This window comes from Alosa pseudoharengus, unplaced genomic scaffold, assembly GCF_046254945.1.
Source record: "Alosa pseudoharengus isolate Yale_2024_CS ecotype anadromous, Long Island Sound unplaced genomic scaffold, YU_APseudo_1.1 YU_APseudo_1.1_scf_5, whole genome shotgun sequence".
NCBI lineage: Eukaryota > Metazoa > Chordata > Actinopteri > Clupeiformes > Clupeidae > Alosa > Alosa pseudoharengus.
This window is the reverse complement of record NW_027468837.1, coordinates 15,789,283-15,804,513: the sequence shown is the minus strand read 5'-3', so window position 1 is coordinate 15,804,513 and position 15,231 is coordinate 15,789,283. Positions and strand designations below refer to the sequence as shown.

At 41.8% G+C, this 15,231-nt stretch overlaps 2 protein-coding genes across 2 annotated transcripts; one reads left to right on the top strand and one right to left on the bottom strand.

The window, feature by feature from the left end:
• Positions 1-16: 16 nt before the first annotated feature.
• On the bottom strand, positions 17-8,508 carry LOC143104741 (DEP domain-containing mTOR-interacting protein). The gene is made up of 9 exons (XM_076269011.1): positions 8,298-8,508; positions 4,875-5,053; positions 4,509-4,632; positions 3,749-3,927; positions 2,571-2,777; positions 1,039-1,170; positions 825-895; positions 591-695; positions 17-512 (listed from the first exon to the last, which is right to left on the bottom strand). Exons 1-9 carry the CDS (start codon positions 8,420-8,422, stop codon positions 387-389), a joined length of 1,248 nt encoding a protein of 415 aa, XP_076125126.1. The 5' UTR covers positions 8,423-8,508; the 3' UTR covers positions 17-386.
• A 3,777-nt stretch (positions 8,509-12,285) lies between these two features.
• Positions 12,286-14,499, top strand: mafbb (v-maf avian musculoaponeurotic fibrosarcoma oncogene homolog Bb). Its single transcript, XM_076268144.1, has one exon. The coding sequence runs from the start codon at positions 12,558-12,560 to the stop codon at positions 13,572-13,574; it is 1,017 nt and encodes a 338-aa protein (XP_076124259.1). The 5' UTR covers positions 12,286-12,557; the 3' UTR covers positions 13,575-14,499.
• Positions 14,500-15,231: the final 732 nt, after the last annotated feature.

Genomic DNA, 15,231 nt, shown 5'->3' with positions numbered 1-15,231 from the left:
TTACACAGACATCAGCATTATTTCATACATTTATTTATCATAAATCCACATCCTCTGTGAAGCACCATAAACAATCAGAGTAGGCCTGCTGTTTATTAACGCAATTAAACAATGATTTCCTCTGTCTTTAAGTCCAAACAAATATGATGTAGGCTAGGTTTGGGCATTAATAAGTTGACATTTAGCCTATAGGCCTATTGGCTAGACTTAGGCCTGGTCTATCCATAGGCTACACAATATCTGCATGTGGCCAATTACCAGATTAGTTAATAACTATAGGCCTAAACAGTGTGTTGATAGCTATGGCAAAAAGTGAAACCAAAATCTTAGAAACACAAGAGCTGTCATAAATGTATGCTCCATGGAAGATGGCTGATTGCCATAGGTTATTCAATTGGCTCCATCACTTCTAGCACCACAGTACGAGGCCCAGTCATCACAAGCTTTCTCAGTGTACGGTAATCCAGATGGAGAACACTGCGCCCATTCACTTGACAGACAAACTGACGCACCTGCAGGGGTGAGACAACAGAATGAGAAAAAAGTTTATGCATTTGTTTGGGGTGTGAGTGTGTGGAGGTAGGCTATACCTTAACCCCAGCAGTTGCTGCAGGACTGCTGGGATCCACAGCTTGCACATAACACGGGGATCTTCCCCTAACCACAAAACCCCAACCCAAAGCATCTCCCAACACCTGTGAACACACATACACACATTCATTGAAGGGAACATAATGATCAGTGGAGATATATAACACTGTTGTTTTTCTGTCGTTGGAAGGATCAGGGGGAAAAAACCCAGGCCTAATCTTACTAAATCTTACCGTTAAAACCCTCCTGATGAAAGGAGCACCAGGGGACAACAGTTCTTCACATGTGACATTTCTCCTCAGCACTGCAACATTAGCACACAAAGTGGTCAGTGAAAGAAATCCTCAGTCATAAAAAAAGAACCTATGTTGCAGGTAAATGTCTATCTCTGTGTTTTGCACTGTATCTCTATTGTGGTGTGTCATGTACAGTAAACTGATAAAGCACCTGATTTGGGGTTGCACCTCACCACAGGCCCTGAGGTGAGGGAGTTGGCATGACTGTAACTGCCAGTGACTTGTTGATTTGTCAGACTGCCCCGACGTGCTCCTGATGCCGCCTTCAGTTCAGAGGGCTGAACTAGAAGTATCAACAACAGAATAATAACCAGTTTTTCATGAAAGCATTTGAACGCTTGGTCCTCTCTTATCTCAAAGCATCCACTGACCACCTCATGGACCCCCTTCAATTTGCATACAGACCCAACCGCTCAGTTGACGATGCAATCAACATTGCACTTCACTTCATTCTACAACACCTGGACAGTCGGAATACCTACGCAAGACTTCTGTTTGTGGATTACAGCTCTGCCTTTAACACCATCATCACTGACCTCCTCCACAGCAAACTGACCCATCTGAACATTCACCCCCTCCTCTGCTCATGGATTACAGACTTCCTCACCAACAGGACTCAGTATGTCAGGCTGGGCCCACATCTCTCACAGCCCTGCACAGTTAACACCGGTGCCCCCCAGGGCTGTGTGCTGTCCCCCCTGCTCTTCTCCCTGTACACCAATGACTGCACCTCTGGAGACCCTTCTGTCAAAACCATCAAATATGCGGACGACACCACCATAATAGGCCTCATCTCCAACAACGACGAGTCAGCCTACCGCAGAGAGGTCAGTCTCCTGGAGTCCTGGTGTGCAGTCAGTAACCTGGACCTTAACATCAACAAAACAGTGGAGATGATGACAGGTCAGTCCCCCCATCTTGGTACAGTTCTACAGAGCGGTCATTTAGAGTGTGCTAACATCCTCCCTCACGGTCTGGTTTGCCTCTGCGTTAGCCCGTGCAAAGGCCAGGCTACAAAGAGTCGTCCGGGCAGCAGAGCGCATCATCGGCTACCCCCTGCCCCCCATCATGGACCTGTACAGCTCCAGGTCCATTAACAGAGCTGTGAAGATTGTGGCCGACCCCTCTCATCCTGCCAATAGTCTGTTTAATCTTCTCCCCTCTGGAAAGCGGTACAGGGCTTTTCTGCCCAAAACATCACGCCACAGCCACAGTATTTCCCCCCCAGGCAATAGCCCTCCTAAATAACTCTTAAACTTAGACTTCATTGCACTTTATTTTTATTTAACACAGCACTATTTACATTCCTATGAATGTATTGCTCATAATGGTCCTGTCTGTCCTTGTATTGTGTTTTTTTGTCTTTATTTTTGTCTTTCTGTTGCACTTTGTGTTGCCTGCATGGAGAAGACCAAATCAAATTCCTAGTATCTCTGTATACATGGCGAAAAGTTGAATTGAATTGAATTGAAGCTTTTTAAGGAAAAGTTAATCGCCTTCTCCCAGCAGCTATAATCTCTCCCATAATCTAGCAATTATTTCTGCCAAACTTTACGAGTTTTACAGCTACTTAATTATTGAAGTCAAGAAGCCAGGTGTAGTTACCAACTGCATTACTCTTCATGATAAATTATCATCTTCAGTGTTTGGTACTAATAATTGGTGATGCTACACTATACACACTTGACAAGAAGGTGGTGTTTCCATGTGTGGAGGGGTTCTTGCGTAGAACGAAGGGGCTTTCGGCTCCTTCCTCCTGCCTTGATGGAGCCACACCCTCCTCGTCATGCTCGTTCTCATTCAGCAGCTCCGAGAGTCGGCGGCGGCGGCGGAAGTTGATGCAGAATTTGTACAGGAGCCCGCTGTCGAAGAAGTTATGCTTCAGAGAGACTATAGCAAGATGAGATCATAGGAGAGAGGAATAGAGATGAAAACAGCAAGAAAGAAAGTGGAGGTGTGATGGAAATGAGAGAAGAGAGAATGGTAAAGGGTGTGGAAAGAATTAGATTAGATTAGATTAAACTTTTTTGTCTTTTAGTAGAGTACAGGTAGAGCCAATGAAATGCAGTTGACCAGAAGTCCAACCAGAAGTGCAAAAAAGCATTAAATACCAAGTGCAGGTATTCTGTGCAGTTGTGTAGACAATATAGAGATTAATAATGTGCAGTGTATAGTTGAATAAATACAGGTTTTCCAGAGTCTGCAGAGATAAGTATATATGTAGAGTATATAAAATGGAAGAAACATGAAAGGAGAAATGTGGAGTCTGTGTAGGCAATATCAAGTGAGGCGACTGTTGTATCGGCTGTTTGTGATGGTGACTACCACAGATATGAGATGGAAGGGAAAAAAATCTTCCTAATGTTCTCTGAAGGTGTGAAATAAATATGATGCTGACAGGTTACAGGACCTTTTCCATATGAGACAAAGATAGTAGGAACTTTTCTGTGATTTTGTAGTTCTCAAAAAAACCTCAGAAACATTTCACCGTTCTGCTCTGTTCATAGCTACCCTGGAAATCCAGAGTTCTGAGAGCAATGATGCACGTTACTTTTTCCCCTTGCATTCCGGGGAACCATCTAAACTGATGAAGACAGCGCTGCAACGTTGGAGGACAGTACACACTGGTCATAGTGTTATCCGATTGCGTCGAAGTCCGAAATCATTCATAGTAAACATGATCTAGTGTTATCCAATTGCGTGCAGTGAGATTTTTAAATGCATGCTTGTTGCCGCCCCTCGAGTTGGGCCATTACATTGCTCTTTGCCAGACCCTTAATCTTTCTAGATTATCAGGGTCTGGATTTTCCAGGCTAGTTCATAGCCGCGTTGACCTAAGTCAGGCATTGTGTCCCACTAACCGTGCTGAATGATGCCATGCTCCAGCAGCGCCCTGCACAGTTCCAGCCCCTGCCGACGGCTGGGCACCTCTCCATTCTGCAGCAGCCAGTCGATGAACTGGCAGCCGGGGAAAGAGCGCTCATACATCACCCCTTTCTCCTCCCGCAGCTGGAGGATGGAGTCCCTGCCGCCGATGAGACTGAGAAGAGTAAGCATTGTTGGTGTTGTCACATAGAATTTTCCATCTTTTAATGTGACGATACATGGGGCAACTTTTGGAGCAATGCTGCCAAGTAGGCCTAATAAAAGGATAGATTGTTAATGTTCTGGTTGCATGATCACAAGTTGTCTTCTGATGATTTACATTATCCAAATAAAAATGAGTTGCAAATATTGGAATAAAAAGTGGAAAAGAGCCAGAATATCATCAGTAACATCTTTGCTCAAAAAGTTGCATGTGTATCAAGACGGCAGTCTTTCTCTTTTCTGTCTGTCTTTCTTTTGTTCACTCATTTGTTCCCTCTGTCACTCCATTCCCTTTTTTCATTTCCCCGAGTGTCACGTTTATCTGACTCCACACTTTTAATCCTTTGTAAGAGGTTCTTAAATTCAGTATTACTGTGTGACATATCATAAGTAGGCCTAGGTAATCCACACCAAACCTCTCAACTTTATAATGTTTAACTTGTGCAGATGGATTTGTTGCTGTCCAATAACATGACGGAAACATTCTGTATCATCAAAGGGTATTTTACTAAATTAATTTAAACAAACTCTTACTGCTCATAAAGACTCTGCCCACGCATGAAGACCTTCACTTCAATGTTGAAGGGAAATGTTCCATCATCCTTCCTAAAGCGGTACAACATCTTGGCATCCTTGAAGATGGGGCTCTTGTCACACACTGTAGAAACAAAACACAAAAAAAATCATTTTCCCAAGCTTAGGAAATAAATCACTCAGAATTTATTTGGACGCAATCATGCACACTTCCAACCTTTCTCTCATCTACTCCTATGTCAGTAAAGTAAGTTAATTTACTTTAAATTTGCATATGTGTAGTGTTTTATTATAAGAAAACTATTATAAGAAAACTAACTATCTATTTTCACATCCCTTGTATTCCATAAGAGATAAGATGTGTACCATGGTGAACGATGTCATGGTCTATCAAGTGTTGCATGAGCTGGAGAGCCACTTGGCGATTTGGTACCTCTTTGTGGCTTACCAACCAATCAATGACCTCATGTGCTACAAAGCAGTTTGGGTAGTTACGCAGGTGGTATCTGTGCTCCTTTATGAGTTTTCCGTCATGCAATCGTAGTCTGCAGTAGAAGAAAACAGGGTTTCACATTTTTAATTATAATATACAACCGCAAATCAGTAAAAGTTGGGATGTTGTGTAAAATGCAAATAAAAAAAGAATATGATAATCTCCAAATCTCATAAACCCATACTTATCTGCAAAAAGGACATACAATTGGGCTCATTAGTTTACACACCCATGCTAAAGTTGACTAAAAAAGGAATACAAAAATTGATCTTAATGCCTTAATTTAACAAATGAAGACAAATCAAACCTTTACAGACACTAATTAAAGTATTTGGGGATTTCATCATATAGTACATAATATCATTAAAATATTCAGAGAATCTAGAGGAATCTTTGCAAACAAGGGACAGAACTGAAAAACAAGAAAAACAATACTGGATGGGCATGATCTTTTGGACCTCAGATGGCACTGCATTAAAACCAGACCTGTTTCCGTAAAGAATATCATTGTATGGTCTCAGGGAAATGTCCGATGGCCATTGTCTAAGAGCACAGTTTGATACTCAATTCATAAATGCTAGCGTTAACTTTACCATGCAAAAGACAGAATTGTATTTAGACATGATACAAAAATACCATCGTCTTACCTGGGCCTGAGCTCACCTAAAATAGACTGAGGTAAAGTGGAAAAAGGTCCTGTGGTTAGACCAATCAAAATGTGCAATTCTTTTTGGAAATCATGGACTCCTCTGGGCTAAAGAGGAGAGGGACTATGCATATCGAACTTATCCAATTACTTAGTGCTCAGTTCAAAACCCAGCATATGACGGTGTGGAGGTGTATCAGTGCTTACAGCATCGGCATTTTGCACATCTGGCAAGGCCATCAATTATGAATGATGTACACAGGTTTTGAGCAACATATATTGCCATCGCAGCAACGTATACTGCTATCGCAAAGTTTAAAGGAACACGCCACCCAAAATCAGTAGTAATATATGTTCTTACCTTAACTTTCACGAGTTGAGTCGTACCTCTCCCACGTCGGTATGTGCACTCAAACGCTCTGGCGCGCGGCGCGAATGTGTTAGCATGTTGCTATGCTAGCGGGCTCTGCCGTGGCCGTAGAGAGAGTAAGATGGCATTAATCAAACACATCCACGTTTTCCCTAAATGCTGCTGATATTCTGTGGATATAGGCTACAACATAGCCAATGTAGGACTTTAGCCTTTTAATATATTTGCTGCATTGGATCAGTCTTTCTAGAAAGAACAGGCAAGAGCTTTCTAGCCTCACGTCAGCAGCGCCGCATCCCATATAGGCTAGATTAAAAACATCCCATATACATTATAAACACAGCAGATGGCGGGCGGGTGCGGTTTTGAAAATTGGTCAAAAAACTTTGCTGATGGATGGATTAAGTTTTGCTATGCAGTTATGGTTGAAATAATAGCCCATCAGCGCATCTCTAGTGTGTGTGCCTCTCTCTCGCTCAGAGGGGAGGGGGAGGCTGAGGGGTCGATCAAGCATGGATTCTAAACTCTGTGGTGGATAGGATCTACAATTAGGTGTTAATTAATATTACTACCTAGGTCGAAGTACTCCCAAGTGCTATTGCGCCAGACATTGTAGTTCTCCTGTTTATTCGCTTGGAAAATCGTCACGTTTCATGTTGTGTGCCCTAACATTTTTAATCAACTACTTGTGCAACTGTATTTAAGTAGGGAAAACGTGGATGTGTTTGATTAATGCCATCTTACTCTCTCTACGGCCACGGCAGAGCCCGCTAGCATAGCAACATGCTAACACATTCGCGCCGCGCGCCAGAGCGTTTGAGTGCACATACCGACGCGGGAGAGGTACGACTCAACTCGTGAAAGTTAAGGTAAGAACATATATTACTACTGATTTTGGGTGGCGTGTTCCTTTAAGGTGTGTCCAGTCCACATTCTCTAATTTAACGGTGTGATTTTGTGAGGCAAGGCGCATTGTTCAAAAGGGTTGTTCTTATGTTTCTTAATCAGTCATGGGTGTGTTTTGGGTGTAACAAACCTTTAAACCATTGAGAGTGACTTCTGACTTTGACAGTCAGTATATTTGAATGAGTCTGCTTGCATGCGAGACTGTGTATGCTAAACCTTGCTTTACTACAACCTGTATGTGACTAGCAGAGTATAGCCTTCATGCATTTGCACTGGCCTATTATTTGAACTCATAGGCAAAGTGAAACTAACTTTACCGTTTTACTTACACTGTTGACTGACAAGGGGTTATAATCGAAAACATAGCCTGAAAAAAGCAACACTTACCCCAATAATGTTCAAATGACAGTTTTCTTGTGACAGTCTTCAGCTGTGCTTTATATGCATCATTTGCTTTAGACGAGGTTTCTCTCTGTCAGTGGCATAATGATTTTTAGAGGGTGTAAGATAGCGATATTTGGATCATGCGCCAGACCACACCTGTTTCGTTAATTTGCACACCCCTGGGCGCAATGTTTAATTAAAGCAGAGCACATGCCGAAAAATTCATCACTAAATTAATAAGATAAGAACAAGCCTTGCAGCGCGATTTGCACCGGGTGTACGATAGGGCCCAGTGCTTTTTTCAGGGAAGACCTTGAATATTTCAGGAAAACAATGCCAGAATTAATTCTTAAACAGTATTTCTCCATAAGAAGAAGAGTCCAGGTGCTAAAATGACCTGTCATAAGTCCAAACAAATTGGGTGCATCATGGAATAAAAAAAAAAAACAAGATTAGGAAGAGCCCAGACTGTTGAGCAGCTGAAATCCTATATCGGGCAGGAATAGGACAACATTTGATTCTCAAAAGCAACCGGTCTCCTTAGTTCCTAAACATTTAAAGAATGTTGCTAAATGAAGTGAAGCAACACGGTGATAAACATGCCTCTGCCCCTTTTTTTGAAACATGTTGCTGGGAACAAATTCAAAATGAACATTATATTTTCTATGAAATAGTCAAATTTGTCTTTTTTTAAACATTTGATATGTTATATGTCCTTTTTGCAGCTACGTCCTGATTTGGGGTTGTAGTCTGCACTCCTGTGACGGAAGAGTAAATCAGCTGTATATTATGGTGCTCTAGCTGAGAGGCATGAGCTCTATACTCTAGGCAACTTATATTACTGATACACAGATCTCCAGCCAGTTTATATACACCAGTTATACCACAGTTACATACTGTGTGTGAGCAAGAGAAGTTCAATATATGACTTTTGCATTGATTTGCATCTCTCTCTCTCTCTCTCTCTCTCTCTCTCTCTCTCTCTCTCACCTGAGTTGTTCCCCAGCAATCATAACTTCAGCCTTGTGTTGTCTTGACTTCACTTTCCTGTGAATGCTTCCCGTTCTTTTAATTTTTGTTCCATTCCTATTTTTGTTCCTTTCTGTTCTTTCCATTTATGCTGTTTTGCTGTTCTTTATTTTACATCTTTGTCCTTCTCACTCAAAGTGCACTCAACTATCAACTATCTTATTGGTGGATTCTTTGTTTACCAAATACCAAAGAAAGGCCTAGAAGTACCCACTCACCACAATGTCGAATGATATTATGTACACAAATACAGGGGTCTGTCCCTCACACACAGTTACATTCTCTCTTTTTCATTCTCGTTTATCCAGATTTTTGGGTGAGGCACATTTAGTAAGATAAAGTATTTCTATAGGAAAATACTTTTTTGAATGAAAGTAAAGTTTGAAATAAAAAACAGTTCACTCCAAGTGTCCTTGAAAGGTTGCAAGTATTACAGTTTTTTCCCCAGTCGCTTTGGTGCATTTCTCATCATTGTTAATTATCAATAATAAGTGCAATGTGAAAACAATGTGTGCAAACTACTACACACGCTGTCACATTGTCACACATGTGTAAAAAACAAATATTTATGCCAGTTAAAATGCCAGTGCCATCAGAATGACAAGCCCTTGAGCCATTGTTTATGAACTAGTCAAAATTGTTAGCTATGTTCTATAACAGTTTACTCCTCAAGTATGTTGACTTGTGACTACCATTTTAGTAGCACTGACTGAACATACAAGGTGGCACATGTTTTCCTGTGTGGCATAGCAACTTCAATACTACAAAGTTACACATTATTGTGGGTGCATTATTTATGGAGAAAAAAAGATTTTTACAGCACTGCATTGCACAAAGAGAAAATTAAAAATTACAAATTTACAGAAAAAAACCATAGGAAACACACCTTTGGCAGGGCATGTGCACCTTTGTATAGGAAATTACAGCACAGTCTTTCCACACATACTGTCGTTCCTATCAGTGAGAGGACAGAGTTCTTTCACTCAGTCACCATCCCCTTCATCATCTTGTAGATCTGTTTCATGCTCATCTGGTGTCTTTTCAGCACGCTGTCGGGGCACTCACAGATTGGATGTTCTCAAAGACGTTATTGTCGGCCCTCTGTATCTCCCTCAATCGAATGGCATTATCTGCTCACCATGGCTCAAATGGGGCCCTTTGCCACCTCTGTGAGGTAGTAGTAGTAGTAGTAGTAGCAGTAGTAGTAGTAGTAGTAGTAGTATACTTCTCACTGCGCAAAGACATGTCTTTTGCACGTCCAATTTTGGTCCCCTGAAGGTTCAGACTGTGACGCCAGACGACGTCACAATACGTCCAGTACTGACATCCACAGGACCTCTGTATAATGTCCAAAAAAGGTTACCTAATCCTATTGACGTCCAAATGGGGTCATGGTTAGACGTCCAAATAGCGGACCTAGTTTGCACGTCGTGTAGTCTTCCAGAATTGGTCTTGGACCGACGGACGCAATAAAGACATGATCTGCACGTCCATCAAACGTCTAATGTTTAGTGGGCTTTATTTAATTCTCTGAAAGCTCATTGAGAGAAGCCCTCATTTACAATGAAGCTGAGATTACATGGTCACAAATTAAGTTATACTAGTAGAGGAGGAAGGTAGTCTGAAGGTGGGTCTGAAAGTTCATTATTGAGGGAAGTCCTCATGATGACCGCATGATGAAGTGTAGCGGTCATATATGTTTAGTCATGTTGTTAGGGGGACATATGGAGGACAGCCGTGACCTACTGGTTAGAGCTTCGGGCTTGGAACCGAAGGGTTGCCAGTTCGATCCCCGACCAGTAGGAAAAATGTGGGCAGGGGAAGTGGTTAAGCACTGCTCTCCCATGCCCTTGAGCAAGGCACCTAACCCCTCACTGCTCCCCGAGCACCGCTGTAGCAAGGCAGCTCACTGCTCCAGGTTAGTGTGTGCTTCACCTCTCTGTGTGTTCACTAATTCACAGATGGGATAAATGCAAAGACTAAACAAGTATACTTGGCCTATAAACCTGATTTACTTTTTTTCTTCAGTTACTTTTGTGTCAACGATTCCGGGGACAACTGAAAGGAGGGTAGGGCGGACACAGTTTTCTGTGTCTAGGAGGACCACATTTTTTTTGTACGTTGGGCTTAAGGGGCCATCTCAACCCATCCCATAACCACTCATTTACGGTATAGCGCCACATAGTTAAAAATGAAAAAGCAAAAAAGGCATGCACACAAAAGCACACACACACAGGTACATAAACATACACACACACACACACACACATACACACACACACACATAAACACATATAAACACCCCCCCCCCCAAAAAAAAAAAAGCAAGAGTAGGGGATGGAGTAGGAGATGGAGACAAATTGACAAGCGTGATTTATTTTCGTGGAGAGAATGTGCAGGACTTGGCGGCGGTCATATTTTGTACCGCTCTGTGGTACATCTAGTTTACAGTGAAGCATAGTAGAGAAAGAGGAAGGTAGTCTTACAGTATTTATTACAATACTCCAATGTTGCACCCATTGACCAATCTCAGCCATTTTAATACCATGCTTAAGAACAAGGTCAACAATTAATTCAAGGTCATACACGCCTTGGCCTCTTCTTCCTCCTCTGTTTTGTCTCCTTATCCTTCCACCCCACATCCACACTGGTCCTCTTGCAGGCTGTTGACCATGTTCATTTTCTTGGTTGTCTTTCCATGACAGTGTCAGAAATTGCTCTGTGTAGGCTATACAATATAGTATATGCTTGCCAATTGAGTGTTCACCTCTGAGCCATTGCAGAGAACAGATTGATCATTGATCTAATGCTTCACACATTACCCCTTGTAAGTGAAAGTTAAGATTGGCATTAGACCACTTAATCAATTTAGGACACATTTACCAAAAACTGTGGTAACAAAGGTGGGCCTAATAGAAGCGTATAGATTATAGATAGAACTTATAGATTATGTCAACTGTTTTGCATTTAATGACTTAAGCAATTAAAAAAAAAAAGTGTAAATGTTTTTGGGGTAGGACTATTAAACAGAGAACCACTATAATAATTGTTTGGTCTAGGCTACATGACATGAGCAATTGATGTAAAAAAGCAGACAATGAACACATTGGTATAGGTGTAGCCTACCAAAGCATTTTGTTTCAAGCTGTTTGTTCAAAACAATGAGAAATTGCTTTTTTATGCAAAATGACTATACCTTGTGGAGTTTGAACAAGCAGTTTTCAGAATCTGTATTCTGATCTGAGAAATGCACCTCAGCGACAGGGAAACACTGTAACCCTATTGAGCCACAAGGGTTTCGCGATTCACGGGCACTTCAAAATGTTATCCACGAGGTGTCAGCAGGTCGCCTCCTTACAAACTATTTCACCAGGGCAAAAAAAACAATCTTTCGTATTGTGAGCAGCTCTAGTAAAGAAACTGATTAAAGCCGCTAGGTATTTTATCAATCCTGTTCCTGGACTCAAGTACTAATAATTGCATTACCCCGCTGTTCTGCTTGTTTTGTCAAAGTATTTACTGTTTTGAAGCGTTTGATTTATTTAACAGACTTCGGGTTTTTTTTTTAAATAGGTTACAACATATTAATTTAAAAATTAAACGTATGGCCTATCAAAAAACTAGCCTAGGCCTATACTACGACCAACACACCAACATTTTCAGTGGGGTCATCATAAACTGTAGGCCTAATGCTATAAATAGACCTACATCGTGATTTTATAGTCTTATGATGTTACAAACCCTTTGCTTTTAGCAACCTACCTTAATACTTTAAACCATAATAGCCTACCTTTATGATTTAAAAATCAGTTTTTTACCATAGACAATAAAATGTTTCTTACTCATCCATAAATCTTATCGCTCTTTGATTGGACGAAAGAGAGGAGGTAGTCCTCTTATACGCATGACATCACGAAACGCTGCTTCAATAAGAAGGCGTGCTGCTTTGACAGCTTTAACACGCCGGAGTTTGTATCCGCTGAGGCCGTGCGCTCGAACGCTCTTTACTGCTGACGTGCAGTTTTTGTAGGACGGTTTGATTGTCTCTTACGACAAAATCTCGAGAGTTTCAGTTGCAAGCCTGACTCCTACAGTGGTATTTAAGGATTTGCATCGGACTTAATGAGATCCTGCAGCCGGGTTCTCGGCGGACATCGCATGCGTAAAAGGCAAGTGTTGACGAGAGCTCTTGACCACGTCTCCTATTGAAATAAAAAGAGCATGGCTGCTGAACTGCACCACTTGAGTGTTGCAAAAAATCAAACTGGACTGGAATTCGGAAACGACTTTGACTTCATGAAATTTGACGTGAAAAAGGAACATATACTGGGACTTGACCGCACCTTTATTCAGCAGTGTAGCCAGGTCCAAACTCCAGGCTCATTGTCTACAACACCAATGAGCACCCCTTGCAACTCCGAGCCCTCGTCGCCTGGCTTTAGTCCAACCGGGCAAAGGAACAACCAAGAAGAGTTTTACTGGACCATGTCAAGTGGCGCGTATCCCTCTCATCTGGAGCCGCACAATTTGGGATTGACACCAGAAGATGCAGTGGAGGCCCTTGTTGGAAACTCAGTTCACGGTCATCCGTCGTCACCTCAGATGCACTCGTCTTATCAGCCGACGGAGTTTGACGCTTACAGAGCAGCGCATTATCCAACGCAGCATCCCGTCCCACTCCATCAGCAGCAGTACCCGGGACTTCCACATAATTCCGGCGCACTTCAGAGTCACCCTGGGGCGCAAAATCCAGGAAAAAGCGAATACCTTCATAGGCAAGACCTCAGCGATCTGTCTCCATCAGTGTCCGATGAGCAACTCGGTCTACAGCAAGCACAGCATCAACAGTACCACCAGTCCCGACACGGCCGGAACCAGGGCATTGAGAGCCGCTTTTCAGACGACCAGCTCGTGTCCATGTCTGTGCGGGAGCTCAACCGTCACCTCCGGGGCCTGACCAAAGATGACGTGATCCGCCTGAAGCAGAAACGCCGGACCCTCAAGAACCGGGGTTACGCACAGTCCTGTCGCCACAAGCGTGTGCAACAGAAGCACAATTTGGAGCATGAGAAGACCAGTCTTGTGTCTCAGGTCGAGCACCTAAAGCACGAGCTGAACCGCTTAGTTCGAGAGAGAGACGCTTACAAACTCAAGTGTGAGAGTCTGGCTGGTGGCAGCGGTTACCGTGAAACTGGGTCTACCAGTGACAGCCCGTCCTCGCCCGAGTTTTTAATGTGAGTTTGTTACAGTACGGGACTGTTACTGTGATGTTCAGGGCGAAGGTAATTGCTCTACAGACTGCAATAAAACTGGCTACTGTTTGACCAGGCTTTTTATGGAAAGGGAATTCCTTTCTTCAGGGGAACACTGAAGTGAACAGTTCCAAAGCCCAAAAGCCTCTATCTCATTTGCCTTTTCTTCATAAACATATTTATTCATAGTTTATTGCGCTATGATTCAGTGATTATCATGCAAAATGACTGTGAAGCGGCGGGAGAAACGAGTTGTGCTGGTCACCGATATGATTTCTCGCACTATTTCTTCCGTTTCATGTGCTAGGGCCTATGTTATGCAATGCGATTGTTTTATCCTCTCTTCAAAGTTTCTATGATAAGTCAGGGACTACAACTTTGTATTCTGTTTGACTTTGGTACAGTTATTGAGACGTTCTTCTGATTTTGTACAGTTTATTCTCAAAACGAAAATGACACCAAATTGTATTAGTCTATTCAAGTCACCCTGTCTCAGTTGAATGGTGCATATTTGTGTATAAAAGTTTGACTTCTGAAAGCAATTATATTATGTTTATGTTCAGTAATTAGGTCTGCTAGAAGACAGATCAGAACATATATTATCACTTCACTGGAAACATTGAATATTTTTTACAAGTGATATATTTCAGTGTAACCTGTCATGTAGGCTGTCTGGTGTATTTTGGAGATTGTTTGCTGGCCTTATACAAATTGATGGACTGTGTGTCCACCTCTGATTGTGATTGTAAATCCATTTAATGAAATGCTCAGCGCAGTCCGTTTAATTTTTACCTTTAGATATAATGAAGAGTTTTTGTTGATTTGTTTTAAATGGAATTCATTATTCTCTTGCTGTCCATCTTATAGGGAATGGGGTGTTTTGCAAGTTGTTCATTAAAAATCATACTGTACATTGTTGAATTGTTGCTTTTTAATTATCACTTTCAGTGTTTTAGATTGCAGATAAACATTCTTAGTATTAATATTACATTCTTAATAGCTACTTTAATTCACAAGTTGCTAATTAGTCTTGTTAGCTAATAGCTAGTTACTTTAATTTCCTAATTGCTATAATGTGCTCAAATTTTAAATTCAGGGCTATTTAGTTCCCGTGGGCACCCAAACTCAGTTAAAATGACAAGCAGTTGTATATTTGTTTTCATTTATTACTAAGAATTATTATGACCTGATGAGAGATCACTTCTCTCTTGTTATTATCTAAATCTATGCCCTTGTTAAATGTCCCCTCAGATTTGATGTGATGGTTTCTTGACGGTTTGAATTTCTTGTAGCTGGACATTTGTGTGTGTGTGTGTGTGTGTGTGTGTGTGTGTGTGTGTGTGTGTGTGTGTGTGTGTGTGTGTGTGTGTGTGTGTGTGTGTGTGTGTGTGTGTGTGTGTGTGTGTGTGTGTGCACGTGTACTGCGTCTGTGGTGTGTGCACATTTTCAAGGACAGGCAATACAACAAGAGATGGTCAAAACAATGCCACCGTTGTGCTTTTCCTTCATCTCAGACTCACTGTCAGTGTGGACTGTCAGCTGAAATCTTGTCTGGAGTCACAGAATATATTGCTCCACTGAAACCGAGCGTGCTAAAAGTCTACGTATGCAGTGGCATATAGTATGCGTGTATGTCAACAATG

Bases quoted from the DNA above. Each gene is read 5' to 3' on its own strand.
- LOC143104741 (XM_076269011.1), bottom strand. From the start codon at position 8,422: ATGGAAAGAACAGAAAGGAACAAAAATAGGAATGGAACAAAAATTAAA. The intron at 5,054-8,297 runs GTGAGAGAGAGA...CTTCTACTGCAG, and splicing joins ATTGCTGGGGAACAACTCAG to ACTACGATTGCATGACGGAA. The intron at 696-824 runs GTAAGATTTAGT...GTGTGTTCACAG, and splicing joins TCATCAGGAGGGTTTTAACG to GTGTTGGGAGATGCTTTGGG.
- mafbb (XM_076268144.1), top strand. From the start codon at position 12,558: ATGGCTGCTGAACTGCACCACTTGAGTGTTGCAAAAAATCAAACTGGA.